This window comes from Dipodomys merriami, unplaced genomic scaffold (assembly GCF_024711535.1).
Source record: "Dipodomys merriami isolate MVZ:Mamm:240054 unplaced genomic scaffold, mDipMer1.0.p SCAF_2, whole genome shotgun sequence".
In the NCBI taxonomy this organism is placed as follows: domain Eukaryota; kingdom Metazoa; phylum Chordata; class Mammalia; order Rodentia; family Heteromyidae; genus Dipodomys; species Dipodomys merriami.
The window spans coordinates 91490086-91514598 of NW_027203381.1; the positions used below are offsets into that span (position 1 = coordinate 91490086).

Below are 24513 nucleotides of genomic sequence, written 5' to 3' on the forward strand. Positions count from 1 at the left end.
TTTTACAATTAATTTTTTTTTGAGTCAGGTGCTCTATACCTGTAATCCTAACTAGTTGGGAGGCAATATCAGAAGCCATTTGTCTAGTCCTGTGATTAGATAAAAAACATGAGGTATTATTTATAGGTATTAAGAGACTTTGCCATAATAAAAAGGAACCTACATCATAACATTACTGAAAAGATTTCAGATGTCCTCATTTTCAGTTCTTTTGTATCTCTAGTTCCTCATTGCCCTCAGCAAATGACAACTGAACCAAATCAGACTAATTTACACAGACACACCAAGTCTTTCACTCTCTGTGTATCTTTGAATAGCCTCTTCTTTCTTTTCAGAAAAGCCCTTCTCCTGACTTTCCTTTGTTGTAAATCATGTCACCGGAGGCTCAGCACAAGCATTAAGTCCAGTATTAATGTGAAGCCCTCTGTGCAGAGTAAGTAACATGACACTTCCTCATCCTCCAGAAAACCCTGTGCATCTTAATTTTAGCATGCAATTATCATTTGAATTATACAATTAATGTACTACTACTTTTCCTCCATACTCATGATATGAGCTTTTTCATCAGAGATGTCTTGTCCATACCTTGGGATCTGTGTTCCTTTAGTTAAGTGTACCCAATGTACCTCCATTTGCTGTCCTACAGACTTGATGAAAAGTTACCATCTTCTGACCTTTGTATCAACTAATTCCTGTTGGCCTCTCCATTTTATGGCCTAGTTTAGATGACTTCAAACAAAACTTTCTTTCTAAACCCTTGTCTGACCTGGAAGGTCTTTCATAATCTACTTCATTGCTGATTTATAAAAAGGGACATGATAATCTGAGCTACTACCTGGGTGGAAAGTGGTATTAAGTGTACCTAATCTATGCAGAGCAATAGACTGCCTTTTTCTTTTATGCCTTTGTTATAATTGGTAACCCACCACAAGTGGTTGGTTGGCACTGGAAGAACTCACCAAGGCACACTTTTAAAATGCTAAATTGTACACAGGCATGAGCTCATAAGGGTGACACTTAGATTCAACTGGCAGTGCACCCCTCCATCTCCAATTTTTTTCCCCTCTTTGACTCAGAAGGGAGGAAGGATGGCTCCTTTTTAATGCTAACATGAATCACAGCTTCTGGAATTCAATTAATGTTTGTTCAGTTAATGTGGAATGAATGATTAAATGACTTGATCGACAATGTGTGAAGATGTTCCAGTGCTGCTGTGAAACCCAATGAAATAGTACAATTGTGTTGCATTTTCGATTTTCAAAACATTTTGACAAATAATTTTCCATTTTCTACTATGATCCTCTCAAATAGAACCTTCAACGATTATTAGCACTTTACCAAGTTGGGAATTGTAGCTCTACGAGATTAAAACATTTGCTTAAGCTCCACCTTCCCTCATGTACACAGAGTGTCAGCCAGCCAGCCTAATTAATCTTCCTGGTGCCTGGCTAAGAAAAAGGTTATTATATTTTTAACATTTCTTCATATGTTTCCCTATGATTTCAATGAATTAGTGGAATGTTGGCTGAATACACTATTGTACCCAATAGTTATACCAAGTCCAGTACCATGACTGAGAAAAGTAATTTTGTGGTGTGAGAGAATGAGAAAAGGAAAATCGTAACTATTCTGTTTACAAATAAAATTGCAGAGATTAACATCCCTTGGCAAGTGCTTTGTAGTTTAAGTGGTAACAATGTTTTACAAAATACATAGTCCAGATAATACTTTGTAGTCAATTTACCTGTGGCAAGGATTTTCACAACTACTTTGAAAATTAACCATTGGTATATATTTCTCCTTAATATTGTTTTGTAAATCACCTTGTCAAAGATCATTATGCATCTTCATATGAAATATGAAGATTAAAATAGAAATGAAATAAAAAAATGTTGCATGACTTGTCCACAGCTATTTAGTAGTTACTTGAAAATGAATTAATCCATTTTAATGAATATTTTTTCTATCATACCAAGTTTATTTATCCAAGTAACTCAGTTTTGTTGTAGAAGTTCTAGCATTCATTATGGCAGCAAAATATAAAGCAAAAATAAGCATATCATTGAATTTTTTTGTCTTTTTTTGTCTTATTTACTCAAGTAAAAATTGTGTTAATAAACTCTGGCATGCCATTTACGTTTAGGTTTCTATTTTATACATCAAATTACCCAAACCAGCCAATCAATTAATCAATCTTAACAAGTTATACAAAGAATACACTTCTTAGGACATGACTAATTTCCATTGCTTTATAACAAGAGAAAAAAATAAAAAGAAATAAGAAAGTAAGCATATTATAATTTTCCATATTGTATATCCTATTAAACTTAATAAAATACACCGAGTCAGAGAGACTCAGTATACTTCTTTTCTATAGGGAATAAAATACAACTTAGAAGTAACTTTTAAATATATATTTTCAGTAACATGCAGGTGAAGATAATTCTATAATAATTGTATAAAAGCAGTTTTCCTGCTGGGCACTGGTGGCTTATGCCTATAATCCTAGCTACCAGGAGGCTGAGATCTGAGTATCACAGTTCAAAGCCAGCCCAGGCAGGAAAGTCCATGAGACTCTAATCTCCAATAAGCCATCAGAAAACTGGAAGTGGTGCTGTGGATCAAATGGTAGAGAGCTAAAGAGCTGAGGGGCCCAGGCCCAGAGTTCAAGCCCCACGACTGAGAAAGAACAAAAAACACAAACACAAACAAAACAAAACAACCATGGGACCTATGTTTCTTTAGGTCTGGCTTACTTTATTTAATGTGATTTTTTCCAAGTCTTTCCATTTTCTAACAAATGGGTGGTGTCATTCTTTTTGATGGAAGCATAGTGTGTGTGTGTGTGTGTGTGTGTGTGTGTGTGTGTGTGGTGAGTGTGTGTGTGTGTGTGTGTGTGTGTGTGTGTGTGTGTGACATTTTCTTCTTGATCCATTCAACTATTGAGAGGCATCTGGGTTGGTTCCATATATTAGCTCTGGTGAATAATGCTGTGATAAACATAGTTGTGCTGGTAGCTTTAGTATGGCCTTGTTTGTGATCATTTGCGTAAATGCCCAGAAGTGTGATTGCTGGGATATAGGAGAGCTCTATGTGTAGTCTTTTGAGAAACCTCCACTCTCCTTTCCAAAGTGGTTGAGCAAGTTTACACTCCTTCCTACAATGCAGTAGGGTTTCTTTTTGGCCACATCCCCTTCAGCATCTGTTGTTATTAGAGTTCTTGATTATAGGCATTCTAATTGGGGTGAGGTAGAATCTCAATATTGTTTTGATTTGCATTTCTTTTATGGCCAGAGAAGTTGAACATTTCTTCCTGTGTCTGTTGGCCAGTCTAATTTCCTCTTCAGAGTTGCAATAATTAGTATAGATAATCTTTTCCATTGAGCAGAATATCTCAGTAGCTATGTACATAGGACCATATAAGATGATGCTAAATGAAATGAACACTAAGACATGGACACAAGAGGTTTCTCTTTGTTGTTGTTTTTAATATATTACGTGATTTTTTGTTTCTTTTGTATGTTCTTCCCCCTATAGTATATCCCCTGTTGTCATTGTGTTTGATGTTGGTACCCTAGTATTGTATGTATGTTTATTTGAATTAGGGAAGAGAAGGGGAACAACATAATGGTGAGACAAAGGACAAAGAGGGAACCAATGCAACAGTGATATACACAAGATACTATGTTGGAAATGATCTGTACAACTTGGGTGGGGGCGGTAGAGGGGGACGAAAGTAGAAAAATGGGGGAAGGGGGAACAAGTTTGACAAGAAATGTACTCATTACCTTACTTACGTAACTGTAACCCCTCTATACATCACCTTGACAATAAAAAAAAATTAAAGTAGTTTTTCATTAGGTCTACCTAAGTTCAACATATAATTTGTGCTATAGGTAAATAACACTAAATTTTACTTTGTCTATGTTAGAGATATATTCTTTTCTCTTAAAAAAATTCACTATCCTTTAAAGACATATGATTTACCTTACTTATGTAACTGTAACCCCTCTGTATATCACCTTGACAAAAATAAAATAAAAAAATTCAACCAAAAAAAAACAAAAACAAAAAAGCATGTTTTTAGTTCTCCATTATGTCATTCTAATAGCAATTTTAAAATAGTTTTCATTTATATCTTTGCACTAATGACTTAAATCTATGATATTCCATCCCAAACCCAAGAACAAGTAATATAATAATTCTGTTATAAATTGAAGTCAAGAAATGATTAGTCAGCTCCAAGGTCATTAAATCAATATATCTTACATCAAACAAACATATTGAGGTGCGAAAGAAACACACCAAAGTGACAATGCACATACCAGTAAGTTACCAGTACATATACCAACATACCAATTTGATATTTGTGGAATACATAAATATTCAATATCTCAAAAATTAAAACAATACCCTTATATCACTGACAGTAATACAGAAAAACAATGCAATCTTATCCCTCCTACATGCTAAATAGGTAGATGTTAAAAGAAAAGAAGATACTCAAAGTCCGTGATAATTCAGTTTTTACCAAGGTAGACATGGGGCAGACTCAAGTACATTAGACCCTTAGTATCTACAGATATATTTGGGTCCAAGAAGATGTGGTTATACAGGATTTAAACAGAATTGATCCCAGTGAAGGGATTATTGAGCCATTTTCAGCCATTTATACAGTATGAATTTTAATTTGTTTTGGAATTTATTTTGATACATTAATTTTTTTAGATTGTGTTTGTTCATAACCACATGTAATACATACAGAGACAGGTATTCATAGTTGGTCACTAAGTTTTCCCAATTTCATCTCCCTAGATTTTGAAGGTTATTCAGGGTTAATAACTTCCATCTTCTTATAACATTCCTTAACACAGCACTCAAATATTTTCATATCCTGATACTTTTCGCCATCTTTTGCTGTATTTCTTGCCTCATTCCTCCTCCCAGGCTCTACCTACCCACCTACCTATCTACCAGTCATCTGCAAAAACACTATCATAGGCGCTCTCCTCTTATCCTTGATGCTCCCTCTGCCAGGAATTATTTGCACCCACTTTTCTTCTCATGTTTCAACTCTCATGGCAAGTTTCACTTCCAATACAAATGATTTCTTGATGCTTTAAATTAGACATGACTGCTTCTCCTTTGAAGCCTTTAGTAAAATCTATATGCTTCCATCAGTAACACATCTGTCTCTTCTTATGTGATTGTAATTTCCTATTATAAGTAGATTCACAAGGAATTACAATTAAGCTTAAAAATATATGTATCTATAATGCACAACCAACAGTAAAATATTTAATAAATATTAGTTGCATTAGAAAGTTTTAAATGTAAGGATTTAGCTTTGATTCCCAAATCAATATTGGCAATTCATAAATTTGTGCACAAACATATTATATCTCAGAATTCTCAGTTATTGAGCTGAAGTAACACAATCTATTCCTTTGGATTCATTTATTTTCCCAGGAAATAATTCACTAAGTGTTAAAAACATAGAAAAGGTTTGGTTAAGGTTACTTTTAATTATTGTGATTATTGTTGTATAGCCAAGTACTTTTCTACATATCCCACCAATAAATTCTCAAAAGTGAACACTGTCTGTTTGGCTATTTTATAAAAAAAAATTAAAGCAAGACCAAGATACTAAGATTTTTTCCAAGAAATCCATTTTAAATAAAGGAAGGTACTCAGATTCAGTTTCAGGCTTATTTAATTCTGCAGTTCTGAACACAGTTTAAAAAAAAGGCAAGAAAGAAATATAAGGAGATGCAAATCAAGCACTTTACTCTTGTGACTTTAACTGGAACTTATCTCTGCTCTATAAATCACTACTTCCTCTGTTGAATATGAGCAGAAAATTGTCTTTAACTTATCTTTAATCATCCCACAAAACTGAGAAAATGTCATGACTTCTGGGCTATTAGAGATTCTTGACAGTTCAGAGCAACTCTGACATCTTCAGCTTTTTATTACAGATTCTAATGTGGAGAGCTGAGCTATCAACATATGTTCTAAGTAAGTCCAGTTTATGTCTAACTCTCCTTTCTCATTGTATCTTCATTTTATTTATTTCTGAAAAGAAGAAACCTATAGTATACATGACTTTTGTCTTTATTCCACAACTGTCTATTGAATGAGCTATGAACCAAATGCATACTCTGAATGCAAACAAACTTTTTCCACATTTTTCCATTTAAGGCACTAATATTTAAAGCCTGAGCATATACAAATTTTGAGTCCTTTACAAACTGAATTATCTATCTATCTATCTATCTATCTATCTATCTATCTATCTATCTATCTATCTATCTATCTATCGATCCGAATGATATATAATAATGCACACATATATACTCTTCATCCAAACAGGAGTAAATAATTTCCTGTCCATTTTCTTTCTTGATTCAGAAATTTATTAAGGGATATCTTGATAATATTTTGAAAAATTGATTAACTTATCTAATTTATATTGAAAATATACTCAGATATTTTCCATTTATATTGAGTCAAACTTACCATATTTCTTTTCTCTTTTGCTACTCAGTTCATGAATGTTAAAGAAAAAGAGATTATGCACCATTAATTTGAAGTTCCCAAATATAAAACATTTTGAGGTTTGACATGGTCCACACCTCACCTCAAGTGATGGTAACACTTAAAATGCAGATAATCTAAAAATACAAAATAAAATTAACTTCATGGCTATGACTATAAGATGCAGATAACACATAAATAAATTTAGCTTTAATCTATTCGATAGGTCTGTTTCTTACCCAACTGCCATGTGAACTGGCACTTTTAGTTTCAGAATTAGTTTAACTCTTTTAATGTCTATTATCTTTCTTAAACGTTTTTTTTTTTTTTTTTGTCGGTCGTGGGGCTTGAACTCTGGGCCTGGGCACTGTCCCTCAGCTCTTCAGCTCAGGGCGAGCGCTCTACCACGTGAGCTACAGCGCCACTTCCGGTTTTCTAGTTGTTTATTGGAGATAGGAGTCTCACAGTCTCTCCTGCCCGGGCTGGCTTTGAACCGCGATCCTCAGATCTCAGCCTCCTGAGTAGCTAGGATTACAGGCATGAGCCACCAGCGCCCGGCCTATTATCTTTCTTAAACTAGATCTCTTTCACATCCTGGGAGATGCTGCCTTTGCTCATTTCTCTTACCAGTTTAGTATATTCATTAAGAACACACATCTTGGAGCTATAATGACTGTATCAAAATTCTTCATCTGGATATTTGATTCCTGTGGTTCTCTTAACAGCATACAAAAACCTTACTGACTCAGAATAACAGGATTCTTCTTTCTTACAGAGACTGGAGTCTGAAATTGAGCTGCTAACAGATTTAGTTCTCTCTGAAGGTTCTAGAGAGTAAGTTCTATGTCTCTTTCCAACACTGAAATATTTTACTCCAGATCTATGTCAGTTTTTGTGTTGTACCATATCAGATTGATTATTTTGTGTCTAGATTTCCTTTATCTGCAAAATGAATATGATAATGAAAATATCATTACCATAGAAACTGTGGTAAGGATAATAAACTGAAAAACTTAACATGTTCCTCACGACTAGCCCTCAAAACTCGGTGTTTATACTGTTTCATATAGGCAACTACTTCTGGGAAAATGTCTCAGTGAGAAATGATCTTCTCATTACATTCTTAGATGAAACTTCATCCATCTCAAAATTCAAGTTCCTTAAAATATCAGATGCTTTGCCATTTTAAAAATATAAAGCTTAGAAGCATATTGATCTAATTCTACACTTTAGTACTCCACTAATTTTTAAAAGCATAATAATTGCATATGGAAGGTGGATCAATACTGGGCACAGCATTTTGTGGCACAAATTTGCTCACTATTAACCAGATAAATGGAAATAACCATAGTATTTCAACGTATTTTCAGTGCATTAAATATTTTTGACATAGCATATCATTTCTAAAAGTCAAACTTCTTGTCAAAGAAACATTGTAAGTCATCTACATGACTCACTTATCTTCTATATTGTAGAATATAGGTTTTAACGTGACACAGGATGTTTCAAATATAGTAGAAGAATTAAGATATGTTATACTTTTAGGAAATTTGATTTATGATTCTGTTATTATATACCTCCAATATTACATGTATATATATATATATATACATATATACACACACACACATATATATATATATATATATACACTGAGGCTAGGGGGAAAATGATCGGTAATTTTTTCTGGACCTAATCAAGAAAGTCTACAGAGTTTTAAGTAGAAAAAATGTATGAGATACTTATTCCAGTTTTAAGAGAAGGCTTAAAATACTAAAAGAAATTATTTGATTATATTAAAAATAAATGATTAAATATAAGTTGGGTTTAGATCATCCATTGTGCATTGCACTTGTTATATCCCTTTAGTAAGAGTATTTATGAGGAATTACTGATCCTAAAGAGTGTCTAGTCATGGGAAATTTGTCAATCAAGAGTTTTGTTCTTTCTATGATGCTGAGGCTTGTGACCCAAAAAGGTCAATCAGATTTTCTTCAATTATAGTTAGTTTCTTATACTTCAAGTCTACATCTGCTCTGGTTCTCTCCTTTCCAGATGATTCTCTAAGATAATCTAATTTTGGAGTTTATCCAAAATCTGACAAGTAAATATGTTTCCAGCTTATATTGTGCTACTTTAATGCTTACAGCTTGTAAAGAACTAAAATGTTTTGAGGTTGCATACCCAAGTCAGTATTTCTCAAACCATCTGTATCTAAATGGTGGAGGATACTTATTAAAGTGGACAATCTTAATGACTCTCCCAGACACATCAAATTCAACTGGCCAGGATGGACCTCAGAACTCATTTGAACAAGGTCTGCAGTATTTCCTGTAGGAACTGTGGCTTGCTTGTTACTCTACTGACCCAATTTGGGAGAAAAGTCATGGGGAGTCCATGAGGAAGAGGATCAGGAAATGAATGGAGGTATGGCTTCTCAAGAAACTTAAAGTTCAAAAAGCAATCATATTTCAATTTAATACCATTGGATTTTACTGTTGGATTCTAATTTTTAATGATAGATTGAAATCCAGTCCTTTTATTTGCTAGACAGGTACTCTAACACTCGAGCCACATACCCAGCCTACCATTTCATTTTAAAAGTACATTGATCTAACAGAGAAAACATAGTCTTCTTTTTTCTTCTGCAGTTACTAATTCGTTTGATCAGTTTTGCCGAGTTATTTAACTTTCATACAAATTTCTTTGGTAAATCAACCACTAACATACATTACTTTATGCTAGTGTTCCACATTAAAAAGCTAGAATTAAAGGTGCTGTAGTAGAATTAAATTAATACACAGTCAAAAATAACACAGTTGAAAAGTCTGTGGTCATTTTCTTTACATTTTCTAGTGTGTCAAGCCTTCCATCATCTGTAGATACATTTTTATTTGTGTGTATAATGGGAGAGACTGCTGACTGTAAAGCACACTGGTGTTTTGCAGAGAAAATATCCTCTGTAAGCACAAAATCCCGATGTATCCATTTATTCAAACTTAAATTAGAACTTATTTCCTCTGTACTGTACTCTCAAGAAGTTATATTTGGAATACTTAATGTAATACAACCTGAAATACGGTAGAAAAAAGTAACAATGTACACTTTAACTTTATCATTCTTTTCATGATAACACTAAAATAAGCTACTTAGGGTTGTGTGAACCACTGCACTCTAGTGAAACCTAAAGTTGTAGAGCAAGTAGCACAGTGTTTTAGATTGTATGTAGTCATGTATGTGCATATGTGTACACAAAGGTGCTGATATGCAAATAGACAATTCTAGCAGAGTGTAAGCAACTGCCTGTAAATTGATTTGGGTAACCTGTGTCTTGTATGTATGTTTATCCAATTTGGGAAAGAGAGGGGGAATAACAAAATCGTAGGACAAAGGACAAAGGGTAAACCAATGCAACAGCAGTACTCACAAGACACTATGTTGGAAATGAACTTTACAATGTTGGGGAAAAGGGGGTCAGGGGAAGGGTAAGTGGGAGAAAATGAGGGAATGGTTAACACTGTTCAACAACTAATGTACTCATTATCTTACTTATGTAACTGTAAGCCCTCTGTACATCATCCTTACAACAACATAAAAATTTTCAAAAATGTACAGACAGCTTTGTCAGCTATTTTAAAATTTTTGAAAAAATATTCAATAACTCAGAAGCAACATACATAATTTAATTCAAATACATCCTCATCCTTTATGTATGGCTCAAAAACATTTAATGAGGACTTAAATCTTTAAGTCAGAATCCAGTACAAAGTAATTGAGAACAGATCCTGGTATGCTCCCTTCAGATAGGAAGTCGCCATATGTGTTTACACAGTTTTAAGAAGAAACACTCATTAATGGTAGAATTGGAAAAGTTTAACATTATTAAAAGTTCAAGCAAGCAAGTGAAGAATAACTAACAATTTTCCTCTCTCATACTTAAGAGTAGTACATATCCTTAATCCAATTATTTTTTAGTACAATGGTTAGAGGGAAAAGACACAGCTTCACACAGTGGATGAGAGCACAGATTTTTGAGAGGTATTAATTTGCCTGGAGGTCACATTGTAATTCTGCTTCCAGTAACAAGGCCATAGCATTCCAGTTTTCTCATCTATAAAATGAGATTATTGTGTTTAATTGTACTCTTCTTTTTCTTCATTATGGAGGATTATCCCCCTTAAAAGTTTGCCAAATGTAAAATCAATGATCCTTTTTTCTATCTGCATCAAACTAAAAATACATAAGGATCACGTACTTTAAGCAGGAGTGTTAAATATTCTTGAGAAACCACATCATTGGCCCAGGACAAAATATGAGTCACTTGATCAGCATGCCAGTGTACTCTCTATACTGTCACCATAGACTCTCCCTCTGAAACACAGATAGAAAATACAATCTCAGCATAGAATTTACTTAGGACATGACATACGGGTCTATTTCCTGACCTGGTTTCTTTGTCTTTTGTAAATTTGGTATGTGAATCTGTCACATTACTTGGATCTATGTTCCTTCATTGAAAGAAATTAAGAAATCAGTACCAGACGGGAATGAATTCTTGGCCCATCTGCTGCTTGATGACCTACAAAGACAGGACAGAGTCTGCAGAATTATGCTTGACTAAAGATCTACCATCTTTGGAAACATATTTGGAGAAGGAGTGCGACTATGAACAAAACATTTGACTTATATGATGTTTACTCCTATTTTCGGTTATTTCTTCAGAGTAAACAATTCTGGAAGTTTTCAGTGGGAAGATGGTTATGGCAGGAGTTGGTATTTGAGCCCTCAAATCAACTTCCCATTGAGTAGTAGTCGTCGTTGTCATCATCATCATCATCATCATCATCATCATCATCATCATCATCATCATTATCATGTCTGTCTCTTTCATTACTTTAAAGTAGACACATCAGATTGAATCTCCAACAGACTATTCTTGTAATTTTGGTCATCATTCTCCTGTAACCTTTCATGGTGTCTCACCAAAGAATTTGGTCCCTGTTATTGAGGTATATACTCTCTTCCTAATTTTGTTTCCAAATAGAGGATGTTTCTCTCTAATGATGACTTTTCTATTTGGGGTATTTTTATTACATTTATTTCATATAAATAAGACCAAGGTAAAAAAAAACCCTTATGTAAAAATTTCATTCTGGTTTTTGCTTGACATTTCTTGAATTTAAATTCATAAAGTGAATGTTTAGTTATCTTTATTCTATTCAATTGCTTTACAGAATACATCTTCAAAAGAAATGTCTGCCATTGGCACATTTTCTGAGGCATAATATATTAACATTAACCAGAACCCATCACATATCTAGAAAATACAATTAAAAGGATGAGTAAAGATCTATACATATTTAACATCTCAGAAAATTGGACTGAGCTGTAATTCAGTGGTAGAGTTCATAGCCCATCATTATCTCTCTCATCTACCAATTTTCAGGTAGGTATGAGACATTCCTTTTTTGTGGAAATGAGATAAGTGAATTTGGGTTAATTCACATTTAAGCTAGAAGGTAAATAGTATTTAAATTATAACTAAATTGTAGTTAAATTGGAATTCTACAATTGACCTCTTGATAGAAAGTTTATCTGTAGTGCATAATCTATTTTTACAGTGATTGGTAAATGAGCATTTTATTTCCTTATTACCTAAAAAATCAGTATGTGTGGTTTAAAGCCTATCTTGATATCCAAACAATAAAAATAATTTAAAAGATAACTCCAGAAAAAATATATGGAATTAACCCACCACATGGAGCTAACATATAAAGAACTTAGCATATGGGCTGGGAAGGTGGCTCAGTGGTAGAGTGCTTGCCTTGCATGCAAGAGGCCCTGGGTTCAATTCCTCAGCACCACATAAGCAGAAAAAGCCAGAAGTGGCACTGTGGCTCAAGTGGTAGAGTGCTAGCCTTGAACTGAAGAGCTGAGGGACAGCACCCAGGCCCAGAGCTCAGGCCCCATGACTGGCAAAAAAAAAAAAAAAGAACTTAGCATAATAAATGCTAAAACCATAATCATTCTGATCTGATTATATAACCAAGATAAATACAAATGGCCAATTCCTATGAAATATGCCCTTCTTTTGCATTAAAAAAGAATGATTTCATATTTTAAATTTGAAGCTTAGACCAACCACATGGAAAAGAAAAATACTGTATTTGGACAACAAACGAGCCTGTGACAGGTATATGAAAGAAAATTAAATGGGTGTTTTAATGTCAGTGTTGCATGCACGATTGCCTCTTGAATTCTGGTAGAACTTCTCATAAAGCAAACACTATGACTGGAGAATGGGATGTATATCAAAGTGATTTTGGAATGTTTAGTGAGGTGCATTTAAAATGACAAATATTTAAAATTCAATTATCAAAATTCAAAATACTTTCAATTTTAGTCAAGTCTGGTTCAACAAACAAATCTTAACTTAGGTGCACAGCTCTGGTGGTAGAACATCTACCCAAGATGTAAGAGGTCCTGAATTCAAAATTCAGTATCATAAAAAGAATAAATAAATACTTTATCTATTTATTCACATTGATTAGCAATCTATTAGCATTGTTCAGTCTAGACTTTTTAAATTAATTATTTAAACCAGTAACAGGTTTATCAAAGGATGTATAATAATTTTAATAATTAGTTCAGAAAAGCTTGGTTCTATTTTTATGGAGTAAAGGGAAGATCATAGAATATTGGATATGAAAATAATTGTATTATTCTTTTTTAGAAGATAGATTGATAGTCTTCAGTGCTTTTTGATATTCTAATTGTACAAATCTAAATGTCAACAGCTAATCATGGGTAATCTGCTATTGATTTTCTTCTGTTTAAAAATATCAAGTCCTGGCAACAATTTCCACTTTGATGCAACTCTAGAAATATATTTCCCAAATACAAAATACAAGATCTGTCAAGTAATAATACAATTAATTTCTGAAGACAAATATGAACAGTATCAGGAATCCCAAAGTTTTCAAACACTTAGAGTAACAAATATGAGTATTATATAGCCTGTGAATATTTAGATTTTGTGTTATATTATGAAAGATAGTCTCATCATGAAGGTTTTTAGAGTGAGAAAAAAGTAACAAAAAGCCTAGTCATAATTACATGTTTGTGTTTTCTATAAGACACAATGGCTCAATAGCTATGTTCAAATGACCATATAAAAGGGTGATTATTAAGAGGAATTACAAGAAATGAAAATAAGTTTTTTTACTTTAGTGTACTGTTTGCAGTTATTTCCTTTTTTCTTTCTTATTGCTTTGGTTTATTCCCTCTTGACACTGTTTTTTTTTTTTTTAAATTGTTGTGCTCTTTGTCTTATATATAAGTTTATTTGATTTGGTAAAGGGAAGGGGAATCACAGAAACGATGGGGCAAAGGGTGAACCAATTCAGCAGTGATACTCCATAGACATTACATCAGAAATGATTATAACTTGGGAGGCAGGAAGAGGGGTTGAAGGAGTGGAGAAATTGAGGGAGGGTTGACATTGTCTAAAAAGAATTATACTCATAACCTTACTTACATAGCTGTAACCCCTTCACAATAAAATTTATGTTAAAACATCTTTTTCTAATTGCTTTTTCATCAAATGTAATATGTAAAAGGGTCAAGGTAACAGTGAGCTACCCTTATTGAATGCTGAGATTCTTAAAAATTTCATGGGTGTTAGAGTTTTTGTTGTTTGTGGAAGCATTATGGTGCTGTTAACAAGTGAACCTCTATAAAGACTTCATTTTGTTTTAGAAATTATTGTAATTATTTCAGCATTTTGTGCAATGGAATCTAGCAGTTGGCTCAGTTATATGCCATTGCACAATTTCAACTACTAATTATTTTCACTTGCATTCACAAGATAAATATTATTTTATTTAAGAATTCTTTATAACTTCAAAGAAACAGCCTGAAAAGATGTTTCGATACTGTAAAAAATAAAGAACATGTCTATATTCTCAGAGATAAAGGGAATCAGATCAGAGTGTTTTATTCAATATATATCACCAGAGAGAATCCTTAAACAACAGGCTCATTTTACAAAGTACCATCATCAGTTTTCCTGCCTCTGTTTTCTTTTGATCTTTGGTATGTTTGTCATGACTTAGCTACTACATTATCTTTTAAAAAATCAATTTCAGATGTGTAAGATATTAATTCTTTGAATAACGCACACACTGGTTTCTCTATAATTGAATTCTCTAATTATACACTTAGTTTCAATTATCTTTTACAATATTAAAGTATCATATCAACATAGTAAAGAGTAAAACATGTTCCGTTTCTAAAATTAAAGTGTCTCTACAACTCCAATCTGCAAACAATGATTTCAGTTTTGTTTAGCTAATTCTTACTAACACATTGCCGCTTTATTTCCTAGTTTCTACACAACTACAATTCCTATAGGAAGATAAACTTCATCCATTATTTTGAAAATGATGGCTATTTTTAATAATTGAAGCAAGTGTCTTCCCATAAGCCACATGTTATACACTATGTACTGAATACAATATGTATCAATTTGCATTGCTCTTGTACCTCAATATTACAAATGTCCAAGTTTAGTACAGTCAGCTGAAAGACTGTACTTTTGAAAAGACTACTTTCTGAAAAAACTCTATCTAATCATATAAATATAATAAATAAATGACAAATAGATATTTATATGTAATGCTTCTTTTATCAGATCCACATAGTCACAAAAATTAACTAAGCTTACAAAAACAAAATAATAGGTGAGATAGTTCTGTCTCTTAAAATCTATTTTCTTTTTAAAATTTTTTATTTCATTTTATTGTAAGGGTGATGTACAAAGGGGTTATAGTTACATGAGTAATGTGTATATTTCTTGTCCAACATTGTAATGCCACAATTATCTCATATCTCCTATGATAAAAATGAATGGCTTTGACATCTGAAGTTTTTAAATGAAATAGGAGGAAGAGGAATTATTTTCGGTTATATCCACTAGGTACAGTCCATGAATAGATCAATAGCTGGGGCACTAAACAGTACCCTTGCATCCTCCTTGCATTTTACCCTCTGAGTTGCAATAACCCTGGAGAAGCTGGATATATTTTCAAGACAGAAGTTGAAAGCACACATTCCCATCTCAATTCTTGCTTCAGAGTGCAGTTAAAACATATGCTCACTGCTGCTTGAGATTGGCAACTTAGAAAGTTCCACAAGAAATATGGTGGTAAAATTTGCCTCTCTTTAAATAAATATACCAGAATAGGTTAATTCCAAACTGTTTTAGAGTTCACTTCTCATCAGTCTATGGAAAGTCACAGTAAGAAATATTTTATTACACTCAATGATTGTATGTTTGCTGAATGTGTATTTTCTTTTCAGATAATTATACAATATATCTGCCTACCTCAAAAAAATTAAGAGTAGAGGAAATAAGTGGCACTATTTAAATAAAAAGCACATAAAGACATAGAGAACATTTAACATTTTTTTCTGTTACAAGATATTATTTATAGCAAAGTCCTTCATCTTATAAAAATCATCATGTGAATGAAAAGTAAATAACAAATAGTTAAATATAGATAACAAAAGCAGAGTTTACTGAAATTCCAGAGAACAGATTGTGGATAATCATCAAAGCATCAGTAACTAGCATGATGTCTCATAGTTCGTATGTGGTTGGTGAATGACTTGTTTTGCAACCTAGAAAAAAATGTGATAAAATAAAAGATAGTCCTTTCAAATAAATGCTATATGATATGTTTAATTATAAATTTTGAACATCATATAGCATTGATGTATGCATATATATGTTTGAAATTATGTATTTATATATAAATACAAAATTAAAGATACATACATTTTATAGAACTTTATTTTCCTATGACATCATGGAGTTTTTCCTGACAAATTTAAAACTAGATGTGATGAAGATCAGAAACTATGTTTGATTATATATTTTGGGAAAGAAAATTACTCTTGAAACTTTTCATATAGTTAAAAAGTCAATGTTTCATTTTAGTTAAAAATATTTGTAATTCAGACCTGAATCTTATAATAAGTCATATTGTTTCCTGTAAAGGAATAATTAATTTTTTTCTGGAACATCTTGTAAGATGAATTACTTTCTATTTACATAATTTTTCTAATCTGTAGTTGTACAAGGGAGCTCAAACTCCCTTGGTAAGTGTAGCTCTTTGAATATATTTGAAAATATTTAGAAATGTTTGGGTGAAATTTCTTCCAAGTATGACTTTTCAAAATACAAACTAAGATCAAATTAGAAATTTTATGCTTTTATATAGTTTTAAAATAATTTTCTTCTAATATTATCAAAAAGCAAATCAATGTACAGTGTGTTAACTAGTGGTCAGGAAGGGTTTAAACCAATTGAAATTTACTATTATAGTTAAAAAACAACCCCAAAACCAAGAAACATGTTTTTCACTTGTCCCTGCCCCCAAGAATACCCTATATGCTTAAATTTTACTTTCTAGGTCTCATAAGTTTTGTAGACAAACATTTGTTTCTTTTAATTTAAACAGAATCCAAGGAGAAGACTTGGACAAAGTATCTGAGGATACCTATTTAATATCCATGCAACTGACAGTTTTTACTTACAATTAAAGCCATTTGATCAAAACATGAATAAAAGTGATACATTTAGAAATCCTCAAATATTTTTCTTTGTTAGTTAAAATAAGACTTTATCAGATGTCATGTTGCCTTATGAAAATACATCCCTACTTAGTTGTGTTCTTGTGCATGCACAGAAAAAGAATGACTATGGCAAGTTATGACTTCAGACAAGCATCAGAAAACTACATTTTCTGATCTGATAAGAAAGTCATTGTATACAGTGTCATGAAATAGAAAAGCTGAACAATTAGGATTATGTTTTAAATCACAGTCCATTCCACCTGACTAACTGGGAAATGGGCTGTATATTTTTGTTCTACTCCATTTGTCTTCAAGGTCATTTTAATAAGGAGTAAGGAATATTTGAGTTCCTTGAGAAGAAACTTAAGAGAATGTTGAATTCATACAATTTTTTTTTTCCTGCAGGAACAATAGAATCCCATAAATTCTGCTTCCAAAACCTGACTCAGGCCCATCAGCTTTCCCTTCTCATTGTTCCTCTTTTAGGTCTGGCCACCACAAAACCTTTTTTTGAATTTGCAGGATGCCTAAATCTTCCCTTGGCATCTTCCAGGCATCTCTGCTCACTAGCCACAGTCCTATTAAAATGTAAAATAGCCTGCTTTATTCATTTGCTTTATATCTTACCTACGATAATGTGAAAACTCAACTGCTTACCTTGGCTGTTTTTCTACTCCATTGAATCCTGGTACTATCATTCAAACTTCAGTTTTTGCAGCTCTTTTCCTTGCTTAGTAAATTCTAATCACACTGGACTCAATACTTCAAATATGTCAGGCTCATTCACTTCCAGGCAGTTTCCTCTACCTTTAATGCACTCTTTTTTCTGTGCCCAATTAGCTCTTTTTCTTCCTTGAGAACTAGTCTTGAATGTCATCCCCAACCCCATAAAGGCCTTTTCTACACTCCCATTTCCCATAGCAAGACTCTCCTCTTGTTCTCTGTCTTCTGGCTTTTATTGTCTGGAATTTCTAGGCTTTACTGTTTTATTCACTTATCCAACTTCCTGGACACAGAATATACCTATATGAATTATCTTTTCTCTTCATCATCTACATTGTATAATCTAGAAAATACTCAAAATGAGATAAGAATAAAAATGATATATTTTTACTTTTTTTATTTGTGTGTGTGTACATGCGCACAAACGCACACACATGTGTGTCCTGGAACCATCTTAACTCAGGGCCTGGGTGCTCTCTTAGAGCTCTTTTGCTCAAGGCTAGCACAGTACCACTGGATCCACAGTTCCACTTTTGGGTGGTTAATTGGAGAAAAAAGTTTCAAGGACTTTTCTGTTTGGGTTAGTTAATTCTTCAGACCTCATCCTCCTGAGTAGCTATGACTACAGGCATGAGCCACTGATACCCAAGTTATATTTCATTTTTTTAAAGAAATGAAGCCTACATGTACCATAATAATATAATGAATAAAATATTATGTGTGCATAAATATGAGTTTATTTGATTACATGTTTGCTAACATCTATTTGGGTAAATTCAACCTATTTGGGTTATGTAACATACACCTACTGAATACTACCCTGTTTATAATCCTAAGAAGTGTTGAACCAACAGTATAATGAAGAGAAATATATGAGTGTTGGGCTTGGCTTGACATACTCAAAACCTGCAGTTAGAAGGAGGAAAGGAAGATAGAAAAGGAGGGTAAACACTAAGATTGCATGGTAGAGAAAGGATTAGTTTGCAGAACTAAAAATGATGGTGTCTTCCATACTTCAAGAGTTTATATTAACAAGGATTGAAGAAGAAACTAAAGTTCTTTACTTTAATATTTTGTAATTATTTTGATTAACACAGTAAAAATAGAAAGCTATAATTTAACCATTAATTTCTCTTATATCATTAATAATATGCCTTTCTTCCTTATTTTTTTTAAATAAGCCTTTTTCTCTCAGCTATTTTAAAATGATTTGAACATATGTGCTTATGTTGGTTATGTTGGTCATTGTTTATGATATTTTTTGAAAGATGTTTAAAGGAGTGGTCCTTAATAAATATTATTTATGTACCCAAAGCATTTTTTATGTTACTTTCATTTCAAACCCAGAACAAACCATACTCAGACGGTATTTCGCTAATCTATATAAAAACATATCTTTCTACTTTGGATGTTAATCATAATAATGATAAAAATTGTTTATTCTAAAATAAAAATGACATTCAGGGTGTACTTATGTTTAACAAGAGGCATTTGATAACTGTCCCTTACATCTTTACAATAATGTTTACCCCTAACCTGAAAATCAATTTCATCTATTATGAAGTATCTTCCATAAATATTCTCTGTAAATCATCTTTTTATCCTAATTTAGCATCATTTTAAATATTTTCCTTATTTAAATTTCACTGAAGCAGTTTCATATTTTTCTTAATTTCTACATTAAAATATAACAATATTTAATATGACAGTTTGTGAAAAATATGTACTGAACTTCAACTAATTTTAGAGCAGTTTAGTTGGGCAGATATTTTTCTGCCTAGCACTTTATATGTGTCACCTTGGTTGATGTTTTAGTCAGTTTATTAAAATCAATTCATAGAAAGCAACTGGCCACGCTAATATATTACTTGCACCTCTTGTCATTACATTTTATGAAAAAATCAATTCTCACAAGTATGTCAATAAAATTAGGTCACTGGATCCATGTACTGAAATTATAACTTGACTTTATGAAGTATTTGTTTATGCAATTGACTATTTCTATAAACAGGAGGCACTTCTGAAAGATGCATCAACTCACATAGGTTATAAAGTGCTCTTTAATAAAATAGTAATTTTTACATAAAATAGATGCCTAGTGGCTACTAATCACTGTATCAGAAAACATGGTTAATTTACACGTGAAGCAAGACCAGTATATAAATGATAGGTTGTATATACTCAGAAGATTAAAACTGATGTTTAAATAAAAATTGCAAGTATCTCATTAATACTATGACTTGAAATGGAGGTTAAATTAGAATGAAAGAGATATGATTACAATTTGTGTTTTCACTTAATCAGGTAAAAATGATATAAAAAGCATGACTTATTATAGATTGATTTTTGGTTATCAAAAGAAAAAGTGAAATTGGTTAACTTTGCTCAATGCACAACTTTACAGTTACTCAAGACAACAGGAGAGATCCATCCTCTAGTGAAATTACCCTCAGTATCATGTCAGAAGGATGACTTTGTTCACTGTTTTCTATTGTCATTATTTGATCCAGGCTAAGAAGGAAGGGCTGGTATGGAAGGACGAGGGTACATGTGGGCTATTCTTTTTGACCATGAAGAATTTCATATAATTTTGTACAGATAAAGTAGAGGAACAAACTTTCACTTTGGGAATATTGTTAAGAAGAAAATTTAAGTAGAAATGAAATTTGATCCTCTACAAATTAACAACTTTAAAAAAATTTAATACTAATTTCTAGAAAATGAAAAATGTCTTCCCCAAAGAAAATGTTACTCATACATCCAACATTTATTTTACAGTGTAAGACACTAAATTTGTATTTTACTTTAACCTTTCCATGTTGTATACATATAATATGTAATATTCTACATGAGTGATATATAAGACAATATTTTGACTAGTTATCTATGAACCAAAATTAAGAAATATCTCTAAAACATTTACAAGAATAATATTTAGAAAGTTGATGTTAACTTTTTGTTGTGATTTTAGTATTTCAAAGTAATCTAAAATACTATCAGGCAAAATTTCTAACCTGCCAGTTTAATCTATAAAAGGAATTGTATAATCACTAGGGATTAGCAAAAATATTTGATGACACTTTCTCTGTTTGGGTTGAAGAATTCAGTTAAATTTTACCTTACTTAACCTTTTAGTAGTTTACCTAAGCATATTCTTATAAGAGTTCCAGTAGCAAAATTTTAGTGATCCTATTTAACTAATGGGAAAATTAGGCAGGAAACATTTATGAATATAAATTTAAGCCAATTGATATAAACAGATTATATATATATATTTGGTATTCTGGATAAAGCATCACTAGATAGTTGCAAAAGTTATTTAAGTAGATAAGCAAATAAAATATACTACAAGTGTAACAAGAGGTTATTCCTGAATTTAATATCATCATCTTCAAGGTCCTACTTTTACATGATAGATTTTAATAGAACTGCATTTTAGTCATGTGGGTACATACATATATGATTTATTCAAATTAGTTAGAAAGCCTAGGGTTTACAGTGGTTGCTAAAAAAATTACCTAGTCATTAAATAAAACACTATTTAGGAAAATTATCTTATTACATATAATAGTTTAAAATTTTGAGTAAACAAATCCTCTGTTTAGCATTCGTAGGTAAGTATAAAACACAAGTGTTGATTTTTTCAATTATCAAAGGTTGTTTCCTAGACTTATAATAAAAAATGCCAACGAACTAAGTCACCACCTTCACACTCTATCTATTTTCTCTGAAGTAAACTATTCCTTGGTGTTTAATACCAATAGTCTCTGCAAACAAATGAGAATGTGTGAGACTGTAGACATGGCCATAGAAGTCCATGGTGCTACCACCGTCACTTATGTGAAATATCTTCAAAGTCACAAGAGGAATATACTGTTCCCAAATTCACAAAGCACTTCTGATTTCCTATTGCCAGGCAAAAGGTCACAGGTACGAAAGCACAGCAAACATGCCTACTGTATAACTGAGAATTCAGTGAAAATTGATTCTGAATGGCTATTAATGCCTAAATTAAATAAAACGGGCATGCATATTTCTAATCAAGTGTAAGGCTGCGTCGTTTGACTTGTCATCTCTCTTAGCCTCCTCCCCTTCCTCCAAAAAGTACACCCCCTCCTATGGGTTCCGTTTGTATTATTTGTAAACAGTATGTAACCCCCTCCCCAAACACATGCCAAATGATCACGTGTTAAATGGTCACACCTGCTTTATATCGGAAGTAGTAGGAGGTAATCAGAAAATAAGTAACAGCCGTGTCATCCACAGCCAGTGACGGCATCTAGTCCATTAAGGTATGGAAAGGAAAACTTTCATAGTTGCTTGATACTTAGTGTAAGGAGATGTAGAACAGGCAGGTGGTGGTCTGACAGATCTTGAAGTAAAACAGAAATCCAAAGAGATAGGTTGCCTAAAGATTTAGAAGGGACATTAGCAAATGCTCTAAGAGCTTCAAATCACTTTTCCCAAACTATTGACCTTCACTTTGACATTTTATCCACATACAATTTCCTCCAGGAAACGTGACAGGGACTTAACGAAGAAGATATTCCCAAGTAGAAAATCCACACATCATGCTGATCTACTCCCCACTGTCTAGAATTAGCAAGCTCATCACAGATCTGTGACTACGTGAGCTCAGAATAATTTTGCTCAAGTGTGTATTTCATGGTGTGGATAGGCTGGCCAACAGGGTTAAGAAAGGAGTGCCGGGCCAGGGCGACCTAGAGTTACTGGAGGCCGAAGGCTAGTACTCCCAGAGTAGAAGCAGAAGCAATGTTCTGCCTTTCAAGTAGGCTTGTGGGAGAATCCACATGTGACCCTGTTATGAGAGACCACCAAGAGCCAGAATTCTCCATTAGGTCTGTGCCACGAAGCTTGACCTGGGGCGGGGGGGGGGCGATGGCAATCCCGCAGCCACCAAAGACTGGACCCACGTGCTGCTGATGCCCTTTGAAAAGAAATCTGGAAGCTGATGTGTGGGGCCCTGGGGTCCTGGGGCGGTGTGGATGGAGCAGAGCGCGCTGGTTTCAGGGAGTATCCTCGATCCCCTCAGGTGGCGAGCCCAGAGAAACTGAGTCAGGGCGAAGTTAGCAGCTTGAAATCTTCTAAACACCCTCCTGCCCCTCGACCCTTACCCCACCCTGCCCCTTCCTTACCTTGGTTGGTGGAGACGTGACTGCAGTCGCCCGGCCAAGCTGTCAGCAGCGGCAGAAAGAATCCAAATTGCAAAAGAAATTCTAGGACTTCGCAGCCCCCCATGGCTCTCCCAGGCTCTCTTCTCCCCTTTAAAAAGAAGTGGCAGCGACGGAGCCAAGTGTTCCGCGGGCAGTGGGGGTCCTGCTCCCCGTCTTCCTCCTCCTCCTCCTCTTCTTCTTCCTCTTCTTCCTCCACCCGGCCCGCAGGGGGTGTCCCGGGGCGCCCCCCGCGCGAGGCCCCGGGAGCAGGGCACAAGGGTCCAGGCTGCCCAGGTGCCTGCTCAGCTGCTGGGGAAGAGGTCGGTGCCTGCGGCGCCAGGGAGCTCCTGGCGGCTGGAGGCGAAGGGAATTGCATCCACCGCCGTGTCCCGCTCGCGCGAGGACTATTCACTTGGGCCCGGGAGAGCGCGCGCGCAGGAGCGAGCGAGCAAGCGAGAGGAGCTGGGGCTGTGGTTTGGGGGAGGGGCGCAGGGGACGTGGGGGGGGGGAGAAGGAGGGACCAGCAGGTGCCACGGGCACTCGGGGCGGTCCGAGCGCTTCCCTGGACACAAGTGGGCACTTGGAAAGCCCAAAGTAGAGGAGGCACAGCTGATGTGCAGAGGCGCCTGGGATGCGAGAACTTTCCTCTGGCCGCTGGTGCGGGCACAGCTGGGCGGATGGGATGGCTCGGCCAGGTCACGAGTGGCCGGGGCAATCTGCGGGCTGCACCCTCAGCTCCTCGCCTGGGTGGCAATCGCGGGAGCCGGCATCACGGATAGGGCCGCGTCTGTGCCTCGCGGGGGCCATGGGATCCACTTCGGCATCTGGGAGGCTGAAGTCTCCTCCGAGCACTGAGCTCCGGGTTGCAATCGTCAGCGCTGACCTGATGAAGCCCAGTTTTCTGCGGACGCCGCCGCCGCCGCCGCGGGCTGGGAGTCGGCGGGGGGGGGGGGGTGCTGGTGCGGTGGGCGAGCGCTCCAGGTCCCAACACGGCTCGGTGGCAGAGGCTTAGGGCCGCCCAGGCGCTCTGGAGTGCCACGGTCACCCCAACTTGCCCGCTAAGGGAGTGCGATTCCGTTTTCCTGGGGGCGGGGAGGAAGGGGCGCCCGGGCGGCTTCGAATCCGAGGAAAGCCAGAAGGAGGGAGGAAACGGCCAGGGGGAGTCACGCAGACTGAGAAGCGGCGGGTGCCTGGCTCCTAGGCTCGCCTAGGTCTTCGCCTCGCCTCGCGGCTGTGTGCCTTCGCCTTGGAGGTCACGAGCGTCTTGGGATTCCCGGCGGGGGAGGGGGGCGGGGATGGTCTCGAAGTCTCGAACACCCTGGCGGAGCGGCGGCGTCGGACTGTGCGCTCAGAGCAGCTCCAGCGAAGAACGACACGCGCCGCGCGTGGCCAAGTCCACCACCGCTGAGCCCTAGGCGCGGCGGGCGGGCGGTCCGCACTC

The 24513-nt window shown here is 35.2% G+C and overlaps 1 protein-coding gene across 1 annotated transcript in view; it reads right to left on the minus strand.

The window, feature by feature from the left end:
• The window catches only part of Epha6 (EPH receptor A6), a 772033-nt gene extending 748546 nt beyond the window's left edge, over positions 1–23487 (minus strand). Inside the window, exon 1 of the mRNA XM_070030423.1 lies at positions 23055–23487. Within this exon, the coding sequence (XP_069886524.1) occupies positions 23055–23448 (394 nt within the window). The 5' untranslated portion in view covers positions 23449–23487. The remainder of the gene's footprint in view (positions 1–23054) is intronic.
• Positions 23488–24513: the final 1026 nt, after the last annotated feature.